The following is a 25,866-nucleotide window of genomic DNA, read 5'->3' on the forward strand; positions in this document are numbered from 1 at the left end:
AGCACAAGAGTGCTGTACACTCTTGGTTACTAGCAAAAAATAAGTCACCAAATGTGGATGTGATCTCCTTCCCTGATGAGCTGGGCTGCTCTTTGTTTAGCATCACACCAAGGCTAGAGGCAGGCTGTAGCTACCTTCTCCATTCTTTCCTGGTCAGCACACATGCTCATACCCTGGTGATTGCTATTGCTGGGAGTATGAGAGTCCTTTGTGTCAGAGCCAGGACCCTTGTGTCTTCTACTTGCATCCATGAAACCACTAGGCTAATTTATTAGCTTCCAAGTAAGGTAAAAATCTCACAGTTCTTGAGAGAAGCTGGAAGGAGGGAGAGAGTAGGGAAAGGGGACGTGGGGGCAGGAGATGATACAAGATAAAACATTACAGGGAAGAGAGATGATCCAAATGAAGAGATCATTTTCCATCCTGACTACATCGCCTTGTTTTTAAGTCTCCAAAGTTTCCATTTTGTCCTTCACAGAATCAGAGCTCTTCCCTGCTGGGTGCAATGAGGGAGAGTCTTTGGCTCCTCCTAGAGGCTAGAGTTTGCCAAGGACAGTTAGGTATCTAAAACATAAATTGTAATCTCCTATTGCCCTTTGTTATAAAGCAAAAGGAAATCTGACCATGACTAGATTTTACTCACATGCCCCAGGGATTAGGTATAATTCAAGTAAAAGGAGAATTTATCCTGTAAAGTAGGAGGGGATATATATATATGTATGTATGTATGCATATATATATGTATGTATGCATATATATATACATACATATGAAAAATTGACACCAAATATAATTGTGAATGTTTAGACATTAGTGACAGTCATAATTGTTGAAGTGCAGAGAAAAAGTTGGATCTAACACAGAAGAGTTAAATAGTGTTAAAAATTTCCCCCCCACATTCTAGGAAACTGCTTGTGGTGTGACCGAGTCCAAACGCATTCTGCTCGCCACACAACAGGCCAGTAAAACAGGAGATGAGGTGCTGGGACAATGAATAACGCCTTTATTCAGAAAGCCCAGTGTCTGCAAAGATGGTGGACTAATGTCCTAGAGAACCATCTTACTCAAGTCAGAATTCAGGCTTCTTTTATACTGAAAAGGGGAGGGGGTGTGGTTAGTTGCTGCAGACTTCTTGGTGTTGGAATCCTTTGTTCTTGCAGCTGTCCACATAGTTCAGGTCACCATGTTCCTCTAAACCTCCAGCAAGATGAATGTTATACTCTGTTCTGCAACTTTTTATCTCTATATGAATGGAAAAGTGTTATACCCTTAAAGGTCAGCCCCTTGAGAATGGGCTATCCTGTATGTTTCAGGCTAAAGGAAACATTCTTACCTGGAAGGGAAAGCAATAGAATACAAAGGTTAAAGTAAAAGAAACAGATCTACTATGGAGTCAGATTTGTTCTTCCCTATTACAGTGGGACTTGATTTGCTGATGGGATACTCTTTTTTTTTTTTTTTTTTTTTTTTTTTTGCGGTATGCGGGCCTCTCACTGTTGTGGCCTCTCCCGTTGCGGAGCACAGGCTCCGGACGCGCAGGCTCAGCGGCCATGGCTCACGGGCCCAGTTGCTCCGCGGCATGTGGGACCCTCCCGGACCGGGGCACGAACCCGTGTCTCCTGCATCGGCAGGCGGATTCTCAATCACCGCACCACCAGGGAAGCCCCTGATGGGATACTCTTAACACTAATCCTGAGTGTGCCAAACTTTAGAAAAATGATCTATAATTGTATTTTATATTGCTAAACAATTAAGACTTAAGATCTAAAATATACATAATGTATTATTTCAAAAAGCTGAAATTGGAACTTTTAAAATGAAAACTAACCATACAACCAGATGTTTAATGAGTCATTCTCTTTGGGAAACTCAGCGTGCGGGCCACTAAGAGAGACAGAGTTAGAATCAGTAATAAAGGCAATAGTCAAACACTGTAAGGTTTGTCCAACAGCACCCCTGCAACGTTTGTCAGCATGTCTCTCTTGGGATGGGGCGGATCGCAGTTGGGCAGGTGACGAAGTTGTCCTAAGTTCTGAATGAGCATGAATGTAGCGCAAAGCCCTCAGATCCCAACATGCAACACTGCTCTGCTTATCTGCACACACAGCTGTGAGGCTCTAGCCTGGCCCCAAGAAGCAGCTTGTTATTTGTGACAACTCTGTGTGCACGGTGCCTTCTTCCCCTACACCCACCCCCAGTGAGTCAAAGTTTAACACATTTAGTCTCATCTGTGCTGTGAGATTTAAGTGATCACTGATTTCACGCATTGCAGGGTCTCAAGATAGGAAGATGGGAGGGACCTGGAGGGTCTCAGTTTGGGGGAGGGCGGTCATGCAGAGAAAACCTGGGTAGTGAATTTGCTACCCAGTTTCCCAAGGAGAGCTGTGGTTCTCTTCCATCCTGCCTCTGAGCTTTATCAATCAGCCACAGTGCGGTGGACATGCTCCAGAGGCCATGGAATTTATATCCTCGTGCTCTTCCCTCTAGGAGCTAATGAATATACTTTCCTTGGGGAGAAAGTGCTCTCTACCTGTTTCCCCTCCTTGTAGTCATGATCAAGACTCCCATCTTAGAACCAAATCACCCACGACCACCACCACCCATAAAACACCCTCTTCTTCATTTCTGCTCCCCATTTACTTAATTCCTCTCCTTCCCCTACTTTTAAAACCCACTCATCAAAACAAAATGAAACAAACCCCCCCAAAAAAATCCTTCCTGGAATTTTCTAGAAAAAGACTTGAAGGCAGAGGGAGAACTTTCTAGCTTGTTTCTGCCCCTCCCCCCCACACACTGTTTTTAGGGCTGGAATTAAGGGAGGAAAGGAGAATGCCTTAATGGATGTGCTCACTATGTTCTTCCTTTGAAATGATTTGCAGTAATAAAAGCATTATTAACAAACCATTCTGATCTTCCTCAAACTGAAAGTGGAGAAATAGTTATGATTCTTAATACTGTATTCCTTATAATCTGAGTATCTCAGTGAATGAAATGTTTTTAGAAGTGTTTTAGGGAATATGCTATCACAGATACATGTTATTGTGTAACAAACTACCCCAAAACTTAGTGGCTTTAAACAAAACCTATTTTATTATACCTCACATTTTTGTGGGTTAGGAATTTGGACCGGGCTTGGCTGGGTGATGCTTCTGTTCTTCGTGGTGCCATCAGCGGTCACTCAGTAGTGTTTGGCTGGCAGATGGACTGTTCTCGAAGGTCCAAGATGGCTGCCATCTTGGCAGGGCTCAGCTGGGACTGTGGAGGGTCGTACCTACTTGTGACCTCTCTAGCATGGCATTCTCAGGGGAGTCAGACTTAGATGGTTGCTCAGGGATCCAAGAGCAAGTGTTCTAACGAGCAAGGTCTATACGACCTTTTATGACCCAATATTAGAAGTCACACAGCATCACTTCTGTCATACTCTGTTGGTCAAGTGGTTACCCAGAATCAAGGAGAGGCAACATAGACTTCACCTCCTGATGGGAGGAATGTTGAGGAGTTTGCAGCCACCTTGTATAATCACATGCACAAAGGAGACAGCTCTATTCTGTTCCATGTTAGAAATTCGTTTTGTGACCCACGGCTTAGTAAATTAATTTTCTTCTGTTAGCTGTTTTTCAGAGTGCGTTATGTCCAAAATATTGTTCTCACCATTTGGAGTTTTATACTAGTGGCTCCCAGTCTTTTAGATTTTAAAGTCCAGTTTTAAAAAATCAGGTGGACTGACATAGGGAAACCAACTTTTTATTTTGCTAGGGAAGGTCATTTAAAATAATAATAATAATTGCAACAACACACACTACTCATTATACTCACTATCACTTCATAAAACAAAAGGCATGTTCACATCAAAATAACAGGAAGGACATATGCTTAATAAATGACCTTCAAGTTGAATAAATTTATCTTTATGAGAAAAACATACTATTTTCCTTATTTTTCTCATTTCACTATAGGCTGGTGGAAACTATCTCATGAAGTCTGTTCTCTAGATGTGCATTTGGGAATCATTCTTCTAGACAAAATTCTCAAGTGTGCCATTCATCACATTTTCTTAGGACATTCAAGGTCTTATGGTTAGAATTTCAGATTTACATTAGTTCCATCAATTGCACAGCTGTATCTGAGAGGTACTAGGGTTTGAGTTAAACTGCCAAGGTTAAATTCAAATGAAATTAGCTAGGTTTTTCTGATTATTTAAAATGTGTCTAGAACAATATAGTCTCATGGAGTTTCAGAATAAGATGCTGTAAGATTTGTTACCTATCAGAGATCAAATTGCAAATTAGTTCTAGAGGTAAGACTGATGCACATGCAATACTGACAAAAGAATACAATTCAGAATGTGGGTGAGAATATGTTGAAGTTACTCATGAAAACTAAAGTAGTTTGGGGTGTTCTCACAAAGAATGTGGAGGCAAAGTTCAAGGTACAGGATTTGGATGAAAGGCAAGAGAAAGATACTTCAGGTAAAGTTAAGTGGATAAGGGTTCAAAGATATGACTATGACTATGATGTGTTTAGGATATTGAGGGATTGGGGGGGTAGGTCGATTTTTAACATGCCTTGCCTTAGAGGAGAAAATAAAATGAATTCAACATTCTTTGGGGGTTTTTTTCTTGTTTTTGAGACATAATATAATAATTGGGGCTTCCCTGGTGGCGCGGTGGTTGAGAGTCCGCCTGCCGATGTAGGGGACACGGGTTCGTGCCCCGGTCTGGGAGGATCCCGCATGCCACGGAGTGGCTGGGCCCGTGGGCCATGGCCGCTGAGCCTGCGCGTCCGGAGCCTGTGCCCCGCAACGGGAGAGGCCACAACAGTGAGAGGCCCGCGTACCGCAAAAAAAAAAAAAAAAAAAAAAAAAAATATATATATATATATATATAATAATTGACTAAAATTCCTACTTTTTTCTTACTCTCAAAGTGATCACATTTTTTCCTTCCTAATCTGAGAAGCAGATGGCTCACTGCTCATGCTAAACCCAAATCATTTATAATCATAACAAGAATAATCAGCCACTAAATAACAGCTTCAGTACTATGGATCAACACCTGACTATCTGGGTGACCTTCCCTGAAACACCCAAGTGTACTTCTGACAGTTTGGGTTGAGGAACCTTTGTGTGATGTTTCATCTAATGACCAAATAAATCTCAAGTGTCAAAAAGTGCTGCCCTGAATTCACCTCTGTTTTGCCAGCAGTAATGGACTAGGACCAATGTCCATTGGTCCAAGGCCAATCCTGATATTTATTCACTCATCTTCCTGGACTGACAGCTTAGGTACTTGCCTATTTGAGGAAACAAAAGGTCATGTCGGAGCATCAGAAATTGACTACTGAATTTTCTCTTTAGATCGTTATTGGAGTCGATTACGATATAGTCTGGTTTTTATTTGGGTATCTGCCACCTAAACTTAAACCAACAGCAGCAAAGAAAATGTACACATAATTTCCCAAGAGAGAGTCTTAGAGGACTTGTGTGATAATTTTCATCAATATTGACGAAGCACAGTGTGATCTTTGAGTCCATTTTCAGACCTATTTTCCTGTCGTACACAGTCACGTCCCCAGAGTCTAGAAATGGCCTGAGATAAGCTACAGGAGTTCTTCTCTTGCAGGCCTTTCTGTTGCTTAAAATATCAAAAGATGTAACGTGGACATCGTTGAAAAATTATTTTCTTGTCCTGTTCCTCTAAAATACCAGTTGCTTTTGGATTTTTATGCTTTATTTGTTCACTGTGCTGATATATGAGACATCTCAAAAAAATCCTTTTATTGCTTGCAGTTATGCTTAAACTTGAGATTAATAAATTTCTCATAAGCCTGGTTTTCATGGATTTTCTGGAAATAAGACACATGATAAGTACTCTTCTTCCTAAATGGCCCACTCTTTTGGTAACAGAAGCCCTTTGCTATTCTCTGTTATGTTTGTGGCTCTGGTTTCAGGGCAATGGTGTCCATATTAGCGTGCTTGATGTTTTTCTTCTGTCACTTTTCACTGCTGTCTCGTGCTGGTGTGTTCGTTCTAGTTTTTCTCCCAGCCCAGCAACGTTGTGCCCCTTTGCTCCTGTGATCGGCACTTGTCCTAGCTTCTCCCGCTGCCTCTGTGTCCTCACTGCTTCCCTGCTTTAGTCTCCTGTCCCCTGCTTTCATCATTACTGCTGCTCGGAGATTGCCCCTTCAGAGACCACTGGTGACCTCTTCCAAGACAAGCCCAAGGCTTTTCTAAGTTCCCGACACGGCTACCGGCAAACTTTTGCTCAAAGCAGGGGTCTGCCCACTATAGCCCACAGGCTGATTCTGGCCCTCTGCCTGTTTTTGTCATTAGTTTTATCAGAACACGGCCCTGCCCGTTTACTTATATGTTATCTGTGGCTGCTTTGGTGCTGTAACATCGGAGTTAAGTAGTTGAAATGAAGCAAGTGGCATTAATACCCAACTTGGGAACCAACCCGTCCGTGGCTCCCCTTGTCTGTGTTATTAATTAAAATTGGGATTGACATATATACACTAATATGTATAAAATAGATAACTAATAAGAAGCTGCTGTATAAAAAAAAATAAAATTCAAAATAATTGTTTTGGCGTGTTATTTAAGGATTTTCTCTATCCAGCTTAATTGTACTTCTCCACACGTCCAACCCAGCCACTTTAACTAGGCTGCTTACCCTACTCACCTTCCAACCTGCTGGTGCTATTTCCCACTGCAGACCTTCCCCAGCACTGTTGTACATGTCTGAGTGTAAGCAAACGTGCCATTCTGCTCATCTCCTTATTCATATTCTTCTTAGGTTTTTTTTGAGGCTCAACTCAAGCCCTGCTTCCTTCATGAACTATCTCCTGATAATCAGCTATATTGATCATCGCTTCATGGATTTGCATCTACTCCCCTATTCTGCCCTGTTACACATGACACTGTGAGGGTTACTGATGTGAACTTCTTCCTCGCATGTTTAAGACATTGGCCCTGTCACGGCTGCCCCCCTCTTGGACGCCTTCTCTTTATTAATTTTATCGTGACCTGTCCCAGCCCGACCCCTCAGCGTCAGTTCCCACTCTTCCTTGCCTCTCCCCTTAGTTTACAAGAAGTGTGGGCCCTGACTACTAACAGTACTTCGAACCTCGCCCCTCTTCCCCAAGTCTACCACGCCCCAGCCTTAGATCAGGCTGCGTTCATTCCTTCCCCGAGCTACTTCTCAGTGATATTTCAACAGCTTGTTTCTTTCTAGGGCGGGGACCAGGGTGAGGAGAGTGAGGTGCCTAGAGCACAAATTTAAGGAAGCACTCATTCTCAGGGTTGTGCAAATGCAGAGTTAGCACTTGAGAGCGAGTGCTTCCTTAAATTTTGTGCTCAGGGCACCTCAGCACTTGATTGCCTCACCCTGGTTTGGGCCTTCCCCTCCCCTCCCCTCTCCTCTCTCTTTCCCCGGTGCAGTTTATCCTCCACAGTGCTGCTGAAATGATCTTTTCAGGTGTGGTTGATGTCCAGTATGTTTTTGAGTTTCCCAGAGGATAAAGGCCACCTCTTTGGGTGGACTTCAACGTGTCTTCTGGCCTCATCTCTCGCCACACTCTCCTCTGCACATGGATTCTGCAGTCCATCCATCCTGAACCACCTAGAGTCCCCTTAGTGTGCTGTGCTTTGACACACCTTCAGAACTTTGAACTTAATCTTCTTCCCTCCCCTGGAATTTTCCCCTCTTACTCGGAGAATTCTTTTTCATTGTTCAAAACTCAGCATGATCCACCATTACCTTCTATGGGGAGCTTTCCAGATTCCCTGGAATTAATTAAGTCTCTCCTTCCTTTTCCCCCTTAAGCATAATGTACTCACCTTAATTATAGCATGTGTTTCATTTAATGGTAATTAATTTTTTGCATGTTTTTAATCTCCCAGGAAACCAAAGGTTCAGAGCCCAGGGCTTCATATTAGAATAGTTTGGAGAGTTTTTTAAAAGTACAGTTGCCTAAGCCCTACCCCAGAACCAGAATCTCTGGGTATGGCCCAGGCATGAGTGTTCTTTTCCCTCAAGCTCCCAGATAGTCTGATGTGCAGCCATGGTCTGAAACCACCACCCATGGCTGTGAGCTGCTGAGAGGGGGGGCCTTGTCCCTTCCCTGTTTGTGGACCTCTCCTCCCTCCCCTTTCCTCATACCATTCGAGACTCCTGGCTTTCCACAGGAGCTCAACTAAGAGCTGTGGAATGAATGATCACCTGCTTCATTGGTTGGCTCAGTGATGGGTTATTGAAGAAAGGGCTCAGTTAATTACCTCTCTCCCTTAGCACAGGCCTGGGAGTGGCGGAAGTCTGCGGAGACAGGGATCCCACTGGTGTGGAACTGATGTGTGATATCCATGGCACACCACAAAGTGACTTGCTGTAATGCTCTTAATTCCCAAGACTTGTTTCTTTATTGCTTTGCAAACGAAGGGGGCTGTAATTGCCCTTTTAGGGGACTGCAGAGCCATACATGAGAAAATATTTTTTATGCAAAAATATTTAAATATCTCTTTCCCTATCCAGTGAGCATGCTGTATACTGGCCATTTGAGGAAAGATTTTAGAAAATAGATTGGGCTTTCTTTTCAAGACTGTCCTTCTGCATTTGGCTCATGAATTCAGTGGATGTGTCCTTGGGCCTTTGTAGGCTGTTTGGTGCCCAGGTGGACTTAAACAACAAGTGGTAATTATCTTTGATATGGCATTACCTGCCTACACAAGCAGCTACAACAGTCTCTGCCTGGACCGACAGACTTAAATGTCAGACTTTCCAAATGTAAAGTCAGAGATGTGCTGTAGACTGTGCCTGATATTTATAGTTCCTTCTGGCAAAGGTGAGCTGACTTTTGTTGCAAACGTTCTCTATTGCAAATTAGAGTTTTGGTTTTTTTCTCTTGTCCATGTGCCTTTGATATTAGTACTTTCTTTACTTTTATTTTGATTTTCAGAAAGTCCACAGATGCATTTGAACACACAATGGCCCTTACCTGTGGCTAGTAAAAATAGTAGTAATTGGAAAAACTCAGGGGTTGGTTTTAGGAGAAGCGTATTGTATTGATTATTTACTTAAATAGTTTCAAGTTGCAAAAGAATAAGTCTTTTTTTTTTTTTTTTTTTTTGCGGTAAGCGGGCCTCTCTCTGTTGTGGCCTCTCCCATTGCGGAGCACAGGCTCCGGACGCGCAGGCTCAGCGGCCATGGCTCACGGGCCCAGCCGCTCCGTGGCATGTGGGATCTTCCCGGACCGGGGCACGAACCCGTGTCCCCTGCATCGGCAGGCGGATTCTCAACCACTGCGCCACCAGGGAAGCCCAGAATAAGTCTTTAAGATTTAAAAAATTAGATTACACTTCCAGAGCTGTTTCAGGTGGCTTCTATTCAGAACTTGAGATGAGGGAGGCCAAAATCTGTCATTTTACTTCTACACTACTCCAGAGCCCCTCCCCTTTTTCCGGTTGCCTGTTTTCCATCACCATTTTGTTCTTCCCTTTTCTCTCTTTCCCTCACACCAATAGTTATATTAGTTGTTGTTTCTTTATTGAACAACTGTGTTTCAGACAGTGCTTAGTGCTTTAACCCATTTAATCCCTCAAAGACCCGGTGAGAGGGGCTTCCCTGGTGGCGCAGTGGTTGAGAGTCCGCCTGCCGATGCAGGGGACATGGGTTGTTGCCCCGGTCCGGGAAGATCCCACATGCCGCGGAGCGGCTGGGCCCGTGAGCTATGGCCACTGAGCCTGCGCATCCGGAGCCTGTGCTCCACAATGGGAGAGGCCACAACGGTGAGAGGCTCGTGTACCGCAAAAAAAAAAAAAAAAAAAGACCCTCTGAGAGGATATTCCTATTAACCCCATTATACAGAGGAGAAAATTGAGGCATAAAGAAATAAAGCAACTTACCCAGGATCAAACAACTAGTAAATGGTAAAGCAAAAATTCATATCTAGTCCGTGTGTTTCAAGAGCCTGGGCTCTTAACTATTTGCTGCTTGATGCAAAGTTCAGAGTGGTCAACAGTAGTGGAATGAAGATGAATGATACTGCATTTGGTTAAAAAACAACAACAAAAAAGTTTTTCTGCTTCCCCCGTCTCAACCCCTATTTCTTTAATAATGGGTCCACTTCTCAGCACATTCAATGGAAGAATCCGATAGAATAAATACTGAACTTGAGATTTTATGTTATCATTTCTAATTCAAGTACATAATTTGAAAACAGTAAGAAAGAGAAATAGCAAGTTGTAGATAATGAGGAAGATGCTGCAGCCTTCTTTGAACTGAGTGGGTGCAAGGACAGGTGGGGAGGCACAGTGGTCCCTGGATTCAGCCTCTTACAAGCTGCAGTAGGATCTGGCCAGGGGACGGCCACACTCATAGCTCACCATTTTGGGGGTCCAGGAGCAGAGACCGTAGGGCAGCAGCTATGAAAGCTGCTGAAAGCTGTGAAAGCTTCCACATCAGTGGGTGGGTGGGGAGGATCCAAAAGAGGCCAGCAAGGGAGATAGGTCCCCCTCCTCCCCCAGACAGACAGAAGAGAGAGGCTGGCTCAGTTTTATGGGGCTGACCATCACCTACCATTTGACACAGGAAGCTGAAAGACTAGCCTGACAGCTCACACCTAGTTCTAGGGAGACTAGAACTAGTCCTGGTTATCTTGGCCCTCATTCCAGGGATTTTTCCGGTACACAGTGGGGAAAAAAAGGAATCTTTGAGGAAATGGAGGAAAGGAAGATTGTGGGTGCTTCAGCTGATCTTAAGGAGATGCTGTTTTAGTGTTGCCTTTAGTGATAAGATACACCACTTGGTGGGTAATTGTTGACTCTTCCAGTGGCTATGCAAACCTGATTTCTTTAAGCACAAAGCATGTCTTCAGGGGTCCTCTGAGGCAAGGTAGACACCCCATTATGTAATTAAATCCAGACTGGCAATTGGTCAATAAATGGAAAAGTTGGTAAAAGCAGGAAACCATGCAACGTAAGTGTAGGGACTTAAGCACTGTGTTTTAACATATGGGCTTGTTGTATTCATTCGACCCTCTTCTAGTGCAGGAGCAAAGACGCCCTTTGAATAGGGAGCTTCAAAGCTGAAGTACCCCATTGTCTTTCCCGAATCTCCATAGCCAACATGTGGCTTTGATTTTCAGTTTTAATTTCTTTAATATGCCACCATCTAAGCACAGAATCTTTGATCTTTATGATTTTTCTTGGTCTTCTAGAGTTGGGTTGCTCACATTTATTTAATAAATTTTATTTAATGTAATTTATTTAATATAATTTAATAAATGTTATTTACTATTTATTTACTATTTATTTAGTATACAGATGTTTAAGACATTTATTTAATAAGTGTATTAAGTATATACTTTTGTAACTCATCTTCCCCAAGTCTTTCTTTTTTTTTTTTTTAAATAAATTTATTTATTTATTTTTGGCTGCATTGGGTCTTCGTTGCTGAGCGTGGGCTTTCTGTAGTTGGGGCGAGTGGGGGCTAATCTTTATTGTGGTGCACAGGCTTCTCATTGCGGTGGCTTCTCTTGTTGCAGAGCACGGGCTCTAGGAAACGCGACCTTCAGTAGTTGTGGCATGTGGGCTCAGTAGTTGTGGCTCACGGGCTCTAGAGTGCAGGCTCAGTAGTTGTGGTGCACAGGCTTAGTTGCTCCATAGCATGTGAGATCTTCCTGGACCAGGGTTCAAACCCATGTCCCCTGCATTGGAAGGCAGATTCTTAACCACTGCGCCACAGGGAAGTCCCACCCAAGTCTTTCTTAAGTCCGTTTTCATAGGAGTAGCTCCCATTCCTTTCACACTCGTATCTCATTATTTATGTGACTGATGTTTAATTGGATACATAACTAATAAGAGCAGAACTCACATAAGCAGGTTGGATATAAGCCCAGTAAGCCTAAAGCACTTATTGGAAGCAGAGGGAAGATGGTAAATAATTCTCAGTGTGTTTGTGGGAGTGTTGGTTAATCCATTGAGTTGGTTAAGTAAGAATTGGCTAAGTAGGTTTCTACTATGGGTATAACACAAGCTGATGGTAGAAAACCCTATCTTTGGGACAATAAATGCACCTGCCTCTTGTGTAATATCTAAAAAATAATGATCATGATTTAGGAAATAAAGCATTTTTTCTCAATCCTGTGAATATGATAGATGATATTATATTATTCTTTTCAACAGCCATCTCCAGAACTGTCATTGTTATTCTTAAAGATTTATTTTTGACTTAAAATTTTATTTTAACCTAAGAAAATCCCCTTATAAAAGGTGAGTGTGAGCATTGCCACATGGAGATTATTTAACATTGAATTCAGAACACTATCACGGAATGTTTTTTTATTGAAAATCAATCTGTAAATAAATGGTGGGATGAATTATAGGATAATGCATTAGCCACAGATAACTGAAGTGCTTAAAACAATTTTTTAAAAAAACTATTGGCTAAAATTATTATGAGAAAAAACACTCTATTCTATTTGTTAAAATTGTTCTGTTTAGTTTAAATGTGGTTTAAAATCCTACAGGGAAAAGATGTGTGCCCCCTTAGGGATTGTCAGAAAGAATCAAAAGCAGCTTAGCAAGGAGACAGAAATGGAAATGTGATATTTGTCAGGGGAAATAAGGGTACGATTAAATAAAATGGAATCAGCTCCCATGTTAGAAAATCCCTTAATGGGGAAGTGATGCTCGAGGCCTCTTTCTGTCTTCTGAGGAACCTGGACCGAGAGGCTGGCTGGCCAAGGGTGTCCTGAGCCCCAGCTGTGGTAGGAAGAGAGTGAGTTTCAGGTCACATTTATTTCTCAGGCCAAGCTCAACTTCCTGACAGCCCAGCTGAATTAAAGTCTTCATTAGATTCATGAAAGGATCTGAGAATCGCAGCCTGGCCTCTCTCTGCACTGGAGGTCTGCCTCTAGCTGGTGTAAGGAAAGCAGGTCCTAGGAGAAGCACAGAGTTTCTGCTTGCCTTTAGGAGATCTCCAGCTCATGTAGGGAGACCTTGCTTGTTCTGTGTCTTTGGAATTAAATATTCTGTAGCCTGCATCTCCCCCCGCCTCAAATATGTATTAGACAAATACAAACTTTAAGTAAAAAAAAAAAGGGGGGGGGGTGGTTAGAGCACGCCAGCCTAAAAAGTGCTTTCAAATTCTAAAATGCACACAGATCACTTGGGAACCTTGTTCAAATGCAGATTCTGAGTCTGTAGGTCCAGGGTGGAGCCTTAGAGTCTGCATTTCTAGCAAGTTCTCCCCAGGATGCCAGTGCTGCTGGTGCAGGGGTCATACTCTGAGGAACGAGGATCTAGAAGACCTGATTTCAAGTACTGGCTTCTCTCAACCTCAGTTTTCCCCCCTGTAAAATAAGGGACTTTGGACTAAAATCTTTTAAAATTCTGACCATCAGCAGCATCATGAAGAGACGAGAACAGAGAAGGCTTGGTCCATGTTTTTTTTTTGGTTTTTTTTTTGTGGTACGCGGGCCTCCCACCTCCGTGGCCCCTCCCGCCGCGGAGCACAGGCTCCGGACGCGCAGGCTCAGCGCGCGGGTGCAGCCGCTCCGCGGCATGTGGGATCCTCCCGGACCGGGGCACGAACTCACGTCCCCTGCATCGGCAGGCGGACTCCCAACCAGTGCGCCACCAGGGAAGCCCCTGGTCCATGTTAAGAGCTTATCCCTGCTCTCAGTTTTCAAGGACTCCCTATCACAACATGGTGAAGACAAAATGGAAACATGAAAAAAAAAAGGGGGGCAGGGATCCAGAGTGTTTCCACTTTTATTCACATCGTGACTTTGCCAACATTCAATGGTTTGGTTTTAATCAGATTACATGATGAAAAAATGAATTTTCTCATTCAGCTGTTTGTCTCAAATAAGCTATTCGGTAGGCTTAATTCTCTCCATCGCATGCCCAGTGGAAGAGTCTAATTACCAGTAGTAATCCCATGTAGGCACAAAAGGTTATTATGTTTGGATCTGAAACGTATTTTTAGCCAGAGTTGAAGTGAGATACAGCTTGATACTATTTTTTTTCTAAACCTGTCAGTTGTGGAGGAATTTAACACTACTTTGAAATGTTTCTTACCCTTCAGAATTCTCTCAGATGTTCCCTTCTCAGCAAAGCCTCTTCAGAGGCCACAGTCAGAATTAGCAGCCACCTCCCAGGCCTCTGCTGCCAGTTACGCCTCCATTGGAGCACACGCTTCACAGCTGGGCTCATTCTCTTATGGGCCTGTGTCTCCCTCCCTGAATTATGAGCTCCTTAAGCCGTCCTGATGGAGCAGAAAGGGAGTTCAGGGACTTGGAGCCCAGGTTCCTGAGTGCACTGTTCTGTCTTGATCGTGTGTCCCCAGGAGGCCATGGAAGGTTCTGCCCTGCTCTCTATTGGCCCTGTTCAGTGGGGCTGTGGGACGTGTCGTGTGAAATAATGGGCTTGAAACTGTTTCGCTTCTCTCCTGGCTTAGAGTAGGCATCAGACGAAGGGTTGCTAACTTTTCCCTTCCCTAAGGTCAGGGATCATGACTTATAAACCCCTGTATTTCTAGCACTTCAGGGAAAGTCATGCGTAGCGGGTGCTCAATAAATTCTTTAAAATTAAATTTAATAGACTTGCTTTTTAGGGAGATTGGGTGTATTTATTTTAGGCATGGAAATAATAACGATGGGAGAAATAACTGTTTGGTTTTCCCCTATTTGCTGATGGTGAACGCTTTTCTGAAACATATGAAATGTATTTTGAAGAAGTAATTAAAATTCTGATGGAGATTTATTTCTGGTTTGCTTAGTTTAGAAATCCTAAACACAAGAAAAGGTAAACACTACATAGGAAAAGAGAAACTGTATTTAACAGGCAATTCCTGTAGGGTATCCAATTTTATATATGTATAAGCTTTCTGGAAGAATTAGAAAAAATTTTGACAGTAGTTACCTTTAGGGAGAAGTTCAGGGTGGGGGAGAAGACTTTCATTTTCATTTTATACATTTCTATGTGGCTTGAATTATTGGCTATGTAGGCATATTGGGGAGATATATATATATATATATATATATATATATATATATATATACACATACACACACACACATATGGGGGAATTGAATGATGGGCCATTTTTATTTTACTCTTTTATATATTAAAACTCTTCATAAGTATTATCTTTAAATTTTATTTTCTTTTTTTTTTTTTTTTTTTTTTTTTTTTGCGATTCGCGGGCCTCTCACTGTTGTGGCCTCTCCCGCTGCGGAGCACAGGCTCCGCGGCCATGGCTCACGGGCCCAGCCGCTCCGCGGCACGTGGGATCTTCCCGGACCGGGGCACGAACCCGTGTCCCCTGCATCGGCAGGCGGACTCTCAACCACTGCGCCACCAGGGAAGCCCTAAATTTTATTTTCAAGTGGCTTAAGTACAAGGTGCTAATAATAAATGAGGGTTTTCTGCCCCTTGTCAAGTCACTAAGCCATCTCCAACACAGGAGTCAAGGGCAAGCTCAGCTCTCTCAGCGTTTACTACCTCTGAGGTTTAAGAAGCTCCCAGGGTGGGGCTGTGTCCTCATGCTACTGCTGGGTGAGGGAAAGGTGGCATCCAGTTATGAGCCCTTAAAGCGCTGGAATCATCACTTCGTAAAGCTCTGATCTGGCTTAGCAATGACACGGCTGCAGGTGACTGCCCAGAAGAAGGCGATGACAGGATATGGAGACCTGGCCAGCAGCAGCATCACCCCTCCTGCACCAGAAAAGCCAGGGAGTTATAGTACTTCCTTTGGAACATAGCACAGGAGCCTATTCTTTCTAGCAAGCGACTGGATTTTCATTTCTGCTCTGGCACCACTCAGCTGTTTGCAGCATCAACTCCCTTACCTCCCCGACCAAGAGTCGGGAACGTGTCCATCTGGAATATCTGAGAATGAGTAGCACATCCCTTGCCACGTGCTCAGGGGGGGCGAAGCAGCATTCCCCCCTAGCTCCCGTCTATCCTTTTCTGCTACCCCAGGCTTAACTCTTAATTCTGTGAGGGTGGTACCCAGGGAGAAGGCACCTCAGAGACATTTGAGGTACTGCTTTCAGGTTTAGATGTTACTGCCACATAGGAGCCTGGACAAACTGGGATGTTTTCACAGGAGGGCAGCCAGGATGGCTAAAGGAGTGATAAGCACATTGTACAAAGAGCTGCTGTCGGACTGGGATGGTAGTTGCCACTCACTTTTCTGTGGTCAAATCATTAATTTCCCTGTACCTCAGCTTCCCTACCAGTGAACCGTGCTCCCAGAGTATTAACCTCAAAGGGTGGTCGTGATGTTAATTCATGCAAACGTGTAGAACTGGCAAAGGTTCCCCAAGTGCTAGGGAGCATTTTTTGTTCCTGGGGCTGGAGCTACAAGGAAGATTCCCAAGTCTTTTTTTTTTTTTTTTTTTTTTTCGGTATGCGGGCCTCTCACTGTTGTGGCCTCTCCCGTTGCAGAGCACAGGCTCCGGACGTGCAGGCTCAGCGGCCATGGCGCACGGGCTTAGTTGCTCCGCGGCATGTGGGATCTTCCCGGACCAGGGCACGAACCCGTGTCTCCTGCATCGGCAGGCGGATTCTCAACCACTGCGCCACCAGGGAAGCCCGATTCCCAAGTCTTTTGACGACAGAAGCCACGGGCCACTCCTCCTGATGGATGGAGCTCACTTTCTGATTTGTAGGCATTTTTAAAGACAGACATTATCATAAAGCAGCTTAGCTACTGATTATTCTTCTGAGAGGCATGAGTGGCAAACTCAAGCCTCTTAGGCTATAAATAAGAGATATGCTGCATATGCATTTCCCTGGGTGAATCTGTCTGCTTCGGGGAGTCCTTTGCCTTGTGCTGATACATTCTTTTTTTTTTTTTTTTGCGATATGCGGGCCTCTCACTGCTGTGGCCTCTCCTGTTGCAGAGCACAGGCTCTGGACGCGTAGGCTCAGCGGCCACGGCTCACGGGCCCAGCCGCTCCGCTGCATGTGGGATCTTCCCAGACTGGGGCACGAACCCGTGTCCCCTGCATCGGCAGGTGGACTCTCAACCACTGCGCCACCAGGGAAGCCCCTGATACATTCTTTAAATTGTCTTCTGGACATGCATTGGGCCTCATGGTATGAGTAATCTCTTTATTGAGAAGGATGATCTGTGCACGGTCAGCGCCATAGTACAGAGAAAAATATGCCACCCCCAGCCAGGCAAAGGATGACCACCCACCTCTTTGCAGTACCCCCGTCTAAATTAAAAACAGCTTCTGTTTTGTCTTATTGTATAATTGCCCCAACATTCGCCATTCACTGTAGTTGTCTGTACTCGGCTATCTGCAAAGCAGCATCTGCAGACTTTGCCAAATGTTCTCCTTCTGGGTCTCATATTAATTCATGAACTCTGTTAAGCAAACGATTTCTGGTGAATGTTTAAGTAGAATATTTCCCTAACTAATCTAAAGCAATAATTAAAGCACCGTTTTTTAGCTTGTGACTCAGATGCTGCTGAGTATCTTGAACATGCCTTTGAGAAGGGACTAGTCAAATGGTGCTTTGGTGAAGCAAAGGAAAAAGTAGAAATGGATAAAATATGGCAGCTTTTATCTTTATTTATTTTTTTGTGATATGCGGGCCTCTCACTGTTGTGGCCTCTCCCGTTGCGGAGCACAGGCTCTGGACGCGCAGGCTCAGCGGCCATGGCTCACGGGCCCAGCCGCTCCGCGGCACGTGGGATCCTCCCGGACCGGGGCACGAACCCGCGTCCCCTGCATCGGCAGGCGGACTCTCAACCGCTGCGCCACCAGGGAAGCCCCCGGCAGCTTTTTTAAAGCCAAACTTTCATTTATTAATGATACCATTTCCCCTAGACATTGCACACCCTTTTAGAAACCTCCCGGAAGTAACATTTGCCACACCTTATATTATTTCATCCTGCAGAAGATTCTGGACAGAGTTTATGAGGGCTTGGTTTTTTAGAAGAAGCAAGTGAATTAGAAAATTCAACTGTATACTCAGTGATGCCAAGAGGGACACTGAGGGGGGATCCGCTTTGACCCGGGAGCCCTTGACTCAGTCTCCAATCTTGGCCGTGTTGCGACGCTAAGCTGGGCATTCGGACCAAAGGTGACACAGCCATGAGTCAAACTGCAGGATTGTTCTGTGTGGAGACTCCTCCTTATGCTTGCCCACTGGGTACCCGTCCCCACAAGGCTGGTGAGAATGTGACTGTTTCGTCTTTTGCCCTTGCCACTGGCCGTGGCAGCCAAAGGTAGCCCACAGAGCTTGCTTTTCCAACTTGAAAGCTGATCTGTGTGTCCCGAAGGATCGGTTATTAAAGGAATTTTTTTTCCCATGTAAAATTCTGGAATGTATCTTGTCCCTTGTTCACTTGCTGTTACATGTGTCGCTTACTCCCAGTCTCTGATGTGTTTCTTTGTTTTCTGTGTGTTGCAGGCAGCATAGTGTACCTCGGGATGATGGTGGGGGCATTCTTCTGGGGAGGACTGGCAGACAAAGTGGGAAGGAAGCAGTCTCTTCTGATTTGCATGTCTATCAACGGATTCTTTGCCTTCCTTTCTTCATTTGTCCAAGGTTATGGCTTCTTTCTCTTCTGTCGCTTACTTTCTGGATTCGGGTAAGGTTTTTCTTCTTCATATTTTATAGTAATGTGTTTATTCTACATAAAAACATAATGTGCATGCTTTCTAGAGGTCCTCACTACCAAGAAATTATCCCTTAATGCATCTCCTTTCCCATCTTTGTGTCAGCCTTAGGAGCCCATAATGCTGGTTCTTAGAAATATAATTATCAACCTTTAAATCCAGAAGAGAAGGGAACACACATCTTTGTTCCCCTGGCTGATTCTTTTAGTGTTTTATGTCTAGGAAATGGGTATTGTTTTCAAAGGAATGCTGTTTCGATGGCAGTGAGCATTCATAAATGTATTCTTTTTTCTGAAAATTTAATTTAAGCAAGAAATAGCTCTGGCCTTATATGTTATGAATTAAAGGTTCAAACCATTCAAGTATCCTTTTAAATCCAGCATGAGCATGTCTCAAGTAAATGTAGTTTTATTGATCTATGTTAACAGCATATTTAACTAGGTAGAAAGCCTGCTTCTTGAGATGCAGTAGGTTCTTTTTGTAAGTTCCTGACTTTTGTTTAATTAACAGGAGTTGTGCTATTGCCAAGTGCAATGGCATAGTATAGTTAATTATGTAGTTATTTTCGTTAAAGAACTCGAAGCATTTATTACCAGACTAAGTGAATCCACAGCTTAGGAAAACCCAGTAGCTCAATTAGGAGATCCAAGAAACTCTGCTTTGATAAGAAAAAAATAGTGAAAATATAAAATTTCTGATTCATGTCTGAGTACTTTGTTTTCATTAGAGACTTTCTTTCTGAGAGGTCTAGCATAAGATGAATCTATAGGAATAATATAAAATGAAATAAAAATGCATGAAGAAAGGGCAGGAGGCAGTGCTTGGTTATGAATTTGAGAAGCAGATCAGTTATGGTGGTTGATGATGGCGGTACCCACACAGCAAAGCACAGTTTTGCCCAAAGAGAAGATCAGAAAACTGCAACCCATCTCTCCTAATTACATATAGTAGTACTTTAAATCAGAGCTAAGATTAGTAGGAATATAAGGCATCAAAGGGAAAGACTGTGTAAGTGGGTTATTTCACGAGTACAGAGATTTACCCATGCAGACCAATGGGTCACTTTTATAATTCACTCAAAACATTGTTACTTTTTTATATCATTTTCTGCTACAAGATTTGTGCACATATTGAGATTGGAGGATTATCCACAGATTTTTCTGATGTTCTTTTTTGTCTTCTTATAGCCTCTCCTGTGCTACATTCTACACACAGTGGGCACTTTGCAAATACGTGACTAAGTTGCACAAATTTCAGGCGATTTCCTTAGAGTGAGGACACTCCAGTAAACCAAGAGAGTTGGAAAGTTTGGGAAAGAGTGATAATATATTTTCCTTGGAGAAAAATGATCAGAATCAATCATTTGCTTTGTATTGATGGGGAAAGAGGGCCTTTCCTTAACAGAGGGGACCTTTGGTGCGCAGGGCTCTGTGTGAGACTGGCTACATACGTCATCCTTGGGGAGGTATTTGGATCATGGATTCAAGGAGCTGCCCCACATCTAATGCTGACTGAATTGAGATACCTGAGGAAGAACAGGTGTTATTTGGGGCTACTTGTTTTCAGCCCTTCTCAGGGTCCATAGCATAAGACATTCTTGCTACCAGGAAAGCTTCCTTTTGCTTTCTTTTACTTACATACTACCACTAGCCTGTCAGGAGAAGACTAATAGCCTAAGTTCTGAACTTTCCAGTCCTTTCCATTCACAATCTTATCCAGGAAATGTCGATGATATCCACAGACTCAAAAGTACCCAACTGTGGTCAAATTATTATGGCAATTTTAGTTGCCAGTCTGGATGATGACATGGTCAACCCAGTTGACTGCAGAGAAAAGGAACACTCTGGTGGCTGCAAAATACTCCAGACTAAGGGACTGTCCAGAAGCCAGATCAAGGGCAGTACAGAGACAGAGACTGCTTGAGTATATTCATGACATCATCCTCTTCTCTATTGCAGACAAATCATTCTTCAGCCAGCAGCTCAGGGCTGCAGACCTCTAAATAAGATAATTTACCTGGCAAAGCACAGACTGTGTATTGCTAACTCAGTTAGGCTCTGTAAATTGTGCTACCAGAGGCTAATGCACTGTGTGCCTTTGCAAAGTTGGCACAGGATTGGGAGTCCAGAAACCCAAGTCCACCCTATCCCTGCCCTTTACTGTGAGACCTTGGGAAAGTCCCTCTGGCTCTCCAACCTGCTTCATCTTTTGGAAAAGAGAGATAATGGTACTTCACATCCTACCTTGGAGTATGAAGATCAAGTGAGATAATGTGTTCAAGTACAGGGTAGGGAAGGAAATGCGGGATAATGTCTAGAAACACCCCCCCCACCCCCACCCCGTTTGGCATTCCTGCTCTTTCTTTGTTCTTCCTCCCATTCATTCAGCTAAGCTGTCCTGTGCTCCTGGCCACAGAGTGACAGCACAGGGAGAGGGGAAAAGAGGCCTCTTTCTGACTTTGCAATTTCAAGTCTCGCCCACGAGGGAAACAGAAAAGACTAATCACGGGCAAAGACTTGGGAGGAAACAGGCGAGTAAAATGGAGCATCCCTGCTTTCCAGAATAGATGGAGATTCCCTAGGCTGGGGGTGGGACTGAGGGGAGTGATGTGAGCTTACTCACCAAAACACCCAGAACCTTGTGGGATCCAGCAGCTGAGGAGACCTGAGAAATGCAGTTGTTAAGGGAAATGAAGAAAGCCATCTCTCTTCCTTGGCTGAGTTTCTGGGTCTTGTTACCTACTCGTAACATGTGGAGTGCTACCCTGATGACAGAGGGGTTTTCTCAGCAGCTAAGGTTCATCTGGACACCCTGTCTGTGAATCTCAGGGAAGTCTCAGCTGAGTCTCTATTTTCTCCAATTCTATTCAAATTCAACTCAAAAAAAAAAAAAAACAGTTTCACACCTGCTCTACCCCTGAAACCACCGGGGACCTTTCACGGATATAGATGAGACCTGGCCCCCAGATGCTTCCCATCTAGTTGTAGAGGGAAGACACACAGACAGCCCTCCCATTCGCCACCTGCTAAGAACTCATCAGTGCCCTAAGAGAGGCAACAGCAAGGGGCGTGGGAGACTCACAGAAGAAGGAGAAAACAATGACAAAATTGTGAATGAAAAACCGTTTTCCACTTGAAGGTTCTTCTTGCTTTTAAAGGCCTGGAGTGTTTAAACCCTCCTTACACCCATTACTTACGCACTGAGTACATAAGCAGCTGAAGTTTGACACAGTCGCTTTTTATTTAAACATTCTTAATTAAAACTCAAGCCAAAGAATTAAGACTTTGATCCTGGAGACCTTAAATAAGAGATCTTAACATAGGTACACTACCAAATGTAAAATCGATAGCTAGTGGGAAGCCACCGCATAGCACAGGGAGATCAGCTCCCTGCTTTGTGACCACCTAGAGGGGTGGGATAGGGAGGGTGGGAGGGAGACACAAGAGGGAGGAGATATGGGGATATATGTATACATATAGCTGATTCACCTTCTTATACAGCAGAAGCTAACACACCATTGTAAAGCAATTATACTCCAATAAAGAAGTTTAAAAAAAAAAGCATTATATGGAAAAAATCAAACTTTCCCACAAAAATAAATAAATAAATAAGAGATCTTGTTATTTCTGTTTACTAGGCAGCTCCCTCCATCCACATCTGATCTGGTTTTGAATTGAGGAAAACTAGATGACCAAGGAAATAAGTTTTTAGAATGTCAGGAATTTTTCTGTCATGAGCCTCTGGTGCTCAGACCCTGCACCGCTCCACACATTTCCCAGGAGTGTCAATCTTGCCATCCTTTCTGCTTCGTAGGATCTTCTCCCTGAGCCCTCAGCACTCACGACCTCAGACAGGCCATCCTGAGACCACCCCTCCCGGTCACTCTCACCACAGTGCCTTGGTAGGTCTTCTTGGTAGCACTGATTGATGCCCCAAAACATTTGCTTCTTGTGTGTTTATTTCTTTCCTCCACCAGCATGTGGATTCCAAGAGGGCAGAGATTGACAAGGTAGGTCTGTCTGCTCTTTGCTGCTTAATTGCTCAAGGCAAGGTGGGCGAGGTTACTGTAAAGGACACCAGTCAGGACAGCAGTGGAATAATCTGACCGGCACAGACCTATGGCCATGGTGTTCCTAGAAATGAAATAGATAGGAAATTTACTAAAGTCTTACTTGATCTATATAAGGGGAAGAGTTCTAGATCAAGTGACCAGAAGTTTAATTTGCATCATAAAAACAGAGAGGCATGGCCCCTCAGTCAATGCCCAGACTTGAGCCCATTTACAGACCCAGAACCCCTTGAATGAAGGGGAGACTGGGTCTCCTGGTGGAAGGACCCTGGTACATTGCTGAAAGTTTATACTGCTTATCTTTTTCCCAGCCTTCCCCAAAAGGACCTATAGCCTTTTACCAGGGCAACTGCCTGAGGAAAAAGGAAATCCTCAGACTTTTCAGGGCTTACTAGGCACTGGCTCTGAACTGACATTAATTCCAGGAGACTCAAAATGTCACTGTGGTCCACTAGTCAGGGTAGGGACTTACGGATGTCAGGTTATCAATGGAGTCTGAGCTCAGGTCCATCGCACAGTGGGTCCAGTAGGGACCGCAAGATGGTTATTTCCCAGTTCCAGAATGCATACTTGGAAGAGACAAAGCAACTGGCAGAATCTCCACGTTGGTATAGTGCCTGTCCACCAGTTCCACACACTGGGCATTTCAGAGGAGAAAGAGAATTTCTGGGTCACAGTCCAAACCCTTCATTTTATAGATTAAGGTTCAGTGATGGAACCAGGAATGACACAGCCAGGACTTAAGTTGCAATGAAGTCCTTTGAACTAGCCACTCTGTAAACAAGTAAACTGTGCATTCTGAATCCAAAGTTAAAACACCTTTGTGTTGATTTTTTGCAAATGCCACAGGCTTCCCCTTGCTCTATCTTATCTTGTTGCTGAGGCATCATTAGTAGCACTCTGTTATATTCCTGTTCTGCATATAAAGGAGCCTGGAAGGACCTCTTGTTTTAACCTGAGGTCTACCTGGGTTTGTGATAGATGTGCTTTCGTTTTAATTCACCACACTAAGTCATGAGTATATTTTCTTAGAAACATAAATATGTCCAGCTGACATATTCTGTGTGACTTTAAATATTTATTCAGCACAAAGAATGATTTTCCTGCCGGGGACAGCAGTTTTTCGTGGGAACGAGGAGTAGGGCATCACCAATTATTTATCTGTCTCTCACTTTCCTAAGTGAATCTCACACCAGGGAACAGACATTTCCCTCTCCTCTTTTGTTACAGAAAATTAGAAAGATGAGAAATGGAGTTGACACCATTGATTCATTTTCATTTGCCCAGAATTAAATTATTTGCTTCCAGTCACTGTTAATTATGGGAATGATAATGCTTCAGATGCCAGGCAATGTCAGAGTTAGGAGTGTCTCACTGAAGGCCTGGCACTGCTAAGAATAAAGGTCAGGAGAAAAATACACCAGCAACAGAAATTAAAATGAAATGTCAGTGTCTGTGTATGGTAGGAGAATGAACAGTCATTTCTTCTCCCTCTGCAAACGGAGCCTCATAAATGCATAATTCGTAGCTGCTTGCAATATCTATCCATTAACCAATACCCATCCATTATTATAAAATTATAATAACCAGAATACCTTGACTTTGTAGAGATGATCACCACTAACTGGAATTCTTCAAAGTGTTTTATATGTAGAAGCTCATTTATTTCCACAACATTTTTTAAATAATTAGGTATGCAAAAATATGCTGCCTTTTTAAAATTAGAATGACTTTCATATGTTCAATAAACCCCCAGGTCTTCTGAGTTTTAGTCTAATTCTAAACTATAAGGTTTTACTTCCTCATCGTATGGGGAAAATGCAGACCCATTTAAAATTTTTTAACTTTTAAAATGTGTTTTATCAAACACCTGTATAGTACTTGCCCTATGAGATGCTGTGTTACACATTTTGTAAATATTGACTCCTTTAAACCTCACGGTGACGCTATGAGGAAGATACTTTTTATTCCATCCATTTTATAGATGAAGAAGTTGAGGCACAGAGAGGTTAAGTAACTGCCCAAGGTCACACAGTAAGTGGTATAGTCATATCATACCCAGGCAGTCTATCTCCACGCTTATAACCACCAGGCTGTGCTGTCTCAGATTCAATGAGAAATGACTATGATTTCCTAACACACTATGTCTGATACTTGATAGACACTAAATAAACATTTTGAGCAGATCAGTTCAAGAAGGTTTCTGACCCAAAGAATCGGAATGGAAAGACCTTTTTCAATATAGAAGATGAGGCAACAAACTAAATTATCTTTAATCCAAAAATAATCACAAACCCAAATTGTAAACAGTGGGTCACAGTAGGCCTGTGTTGTCAAACAGGCCATACGTAGCCACCGAGCACTTGAAATGTGACCAAATTTAGATGTGCTGTAAGTACAAAATACATAGCACTGGATTTCAAAGACTTAATACATACAAAAGAATGAACTGGGAGATTGGGATTGACATATATACACTACTGATACTATGTATAAAGTAGATAACAATGAGAACCTACTGTATAGCACAGGGAACTCTACTCAGTGATCTCTGGTGACCTAAATGGGAAGGAAATCCAAAACAGAGGGGATTTATGTATACATACTGCTGATTCACTTTGCTGTACAGTAGAAACTAACACAATATTGTAAAGCAACTATATTTCAATAAAAAAATTTTTTTAATTACATAAAGAATGTAAAATATCTCATTAATTTTTATATTGATTACATGTTAAAATGATAATAGTTGGATACATTGGGTTAAATGAATATATATTAAAAGTAACTAGGGCTTCCCTGGTGGCGCAGTGGTTGAGAGTCCGCCTGCCGATGCGGGAGACACGGGTTCGTGCCCTGGTCCGGGAGGATCCCACATGCCGCGGAGCAACTAAGCCCGTGAGCCATGGCCGCTGGGCCTGTGCGTCCGGAGCCTGTGCCCCGCAACGGGAGAGACCACAACAGTGAGAGGCCCGCATACCGCAAAAAAAAAAAAAAAAAAAGTAACTATACCTGATTTTTTGCTTTAATTTCTTTTCTAGAAAATTAAAAATTTTATATGTGCCTCACATGGTATTTCTGTTGAAAGGCACTGTCTTGGACAATGCCTTTTACGAGAATTTCCAACAACAGTTGACCTTTTGGACACACTTTATTTC

General features: G+C 43.2%; 1 protein-coding gene across 1 annotated transcript in view; it reads left to right on the forward strand.

Annotated features, from left to right (window-relative positions):
- SV2C (synaptic vesicle glycoprotein 2C) overlaps positions 1–25,866 on the forward strand; it is a 243,747-nt gene that overhangs the window by 108,681 nt on the left and 109,200 nt on the right. Inside the window, exon 3 of the mRNA XM_059061385.2 lies at positions 18,431–18,611. Within this exon, the coding sequence (XP_058917368.1) occupies positions 18,431–18,611 (181 nt within the window). The remainder of the gene's footprint in view (positions 1–18,430; positions 18,612–25,866) is intronic.

This window comes from Kogia breviceps, chromosome 4 (assembly GCF_026419965.1).
Source record: "Kogia breviceps isolate mKogBre1 chromosome 4, mKogBre1 haplotype 1, whole genome shotgun sequence".
NCBI classification, from domain to species: domain Eukaryota; kingdom Metazoa; phylum Chordata; class Mammalia; order Artiodactyla; family Physeteridae; genus Kogia; species Kogia breviceps.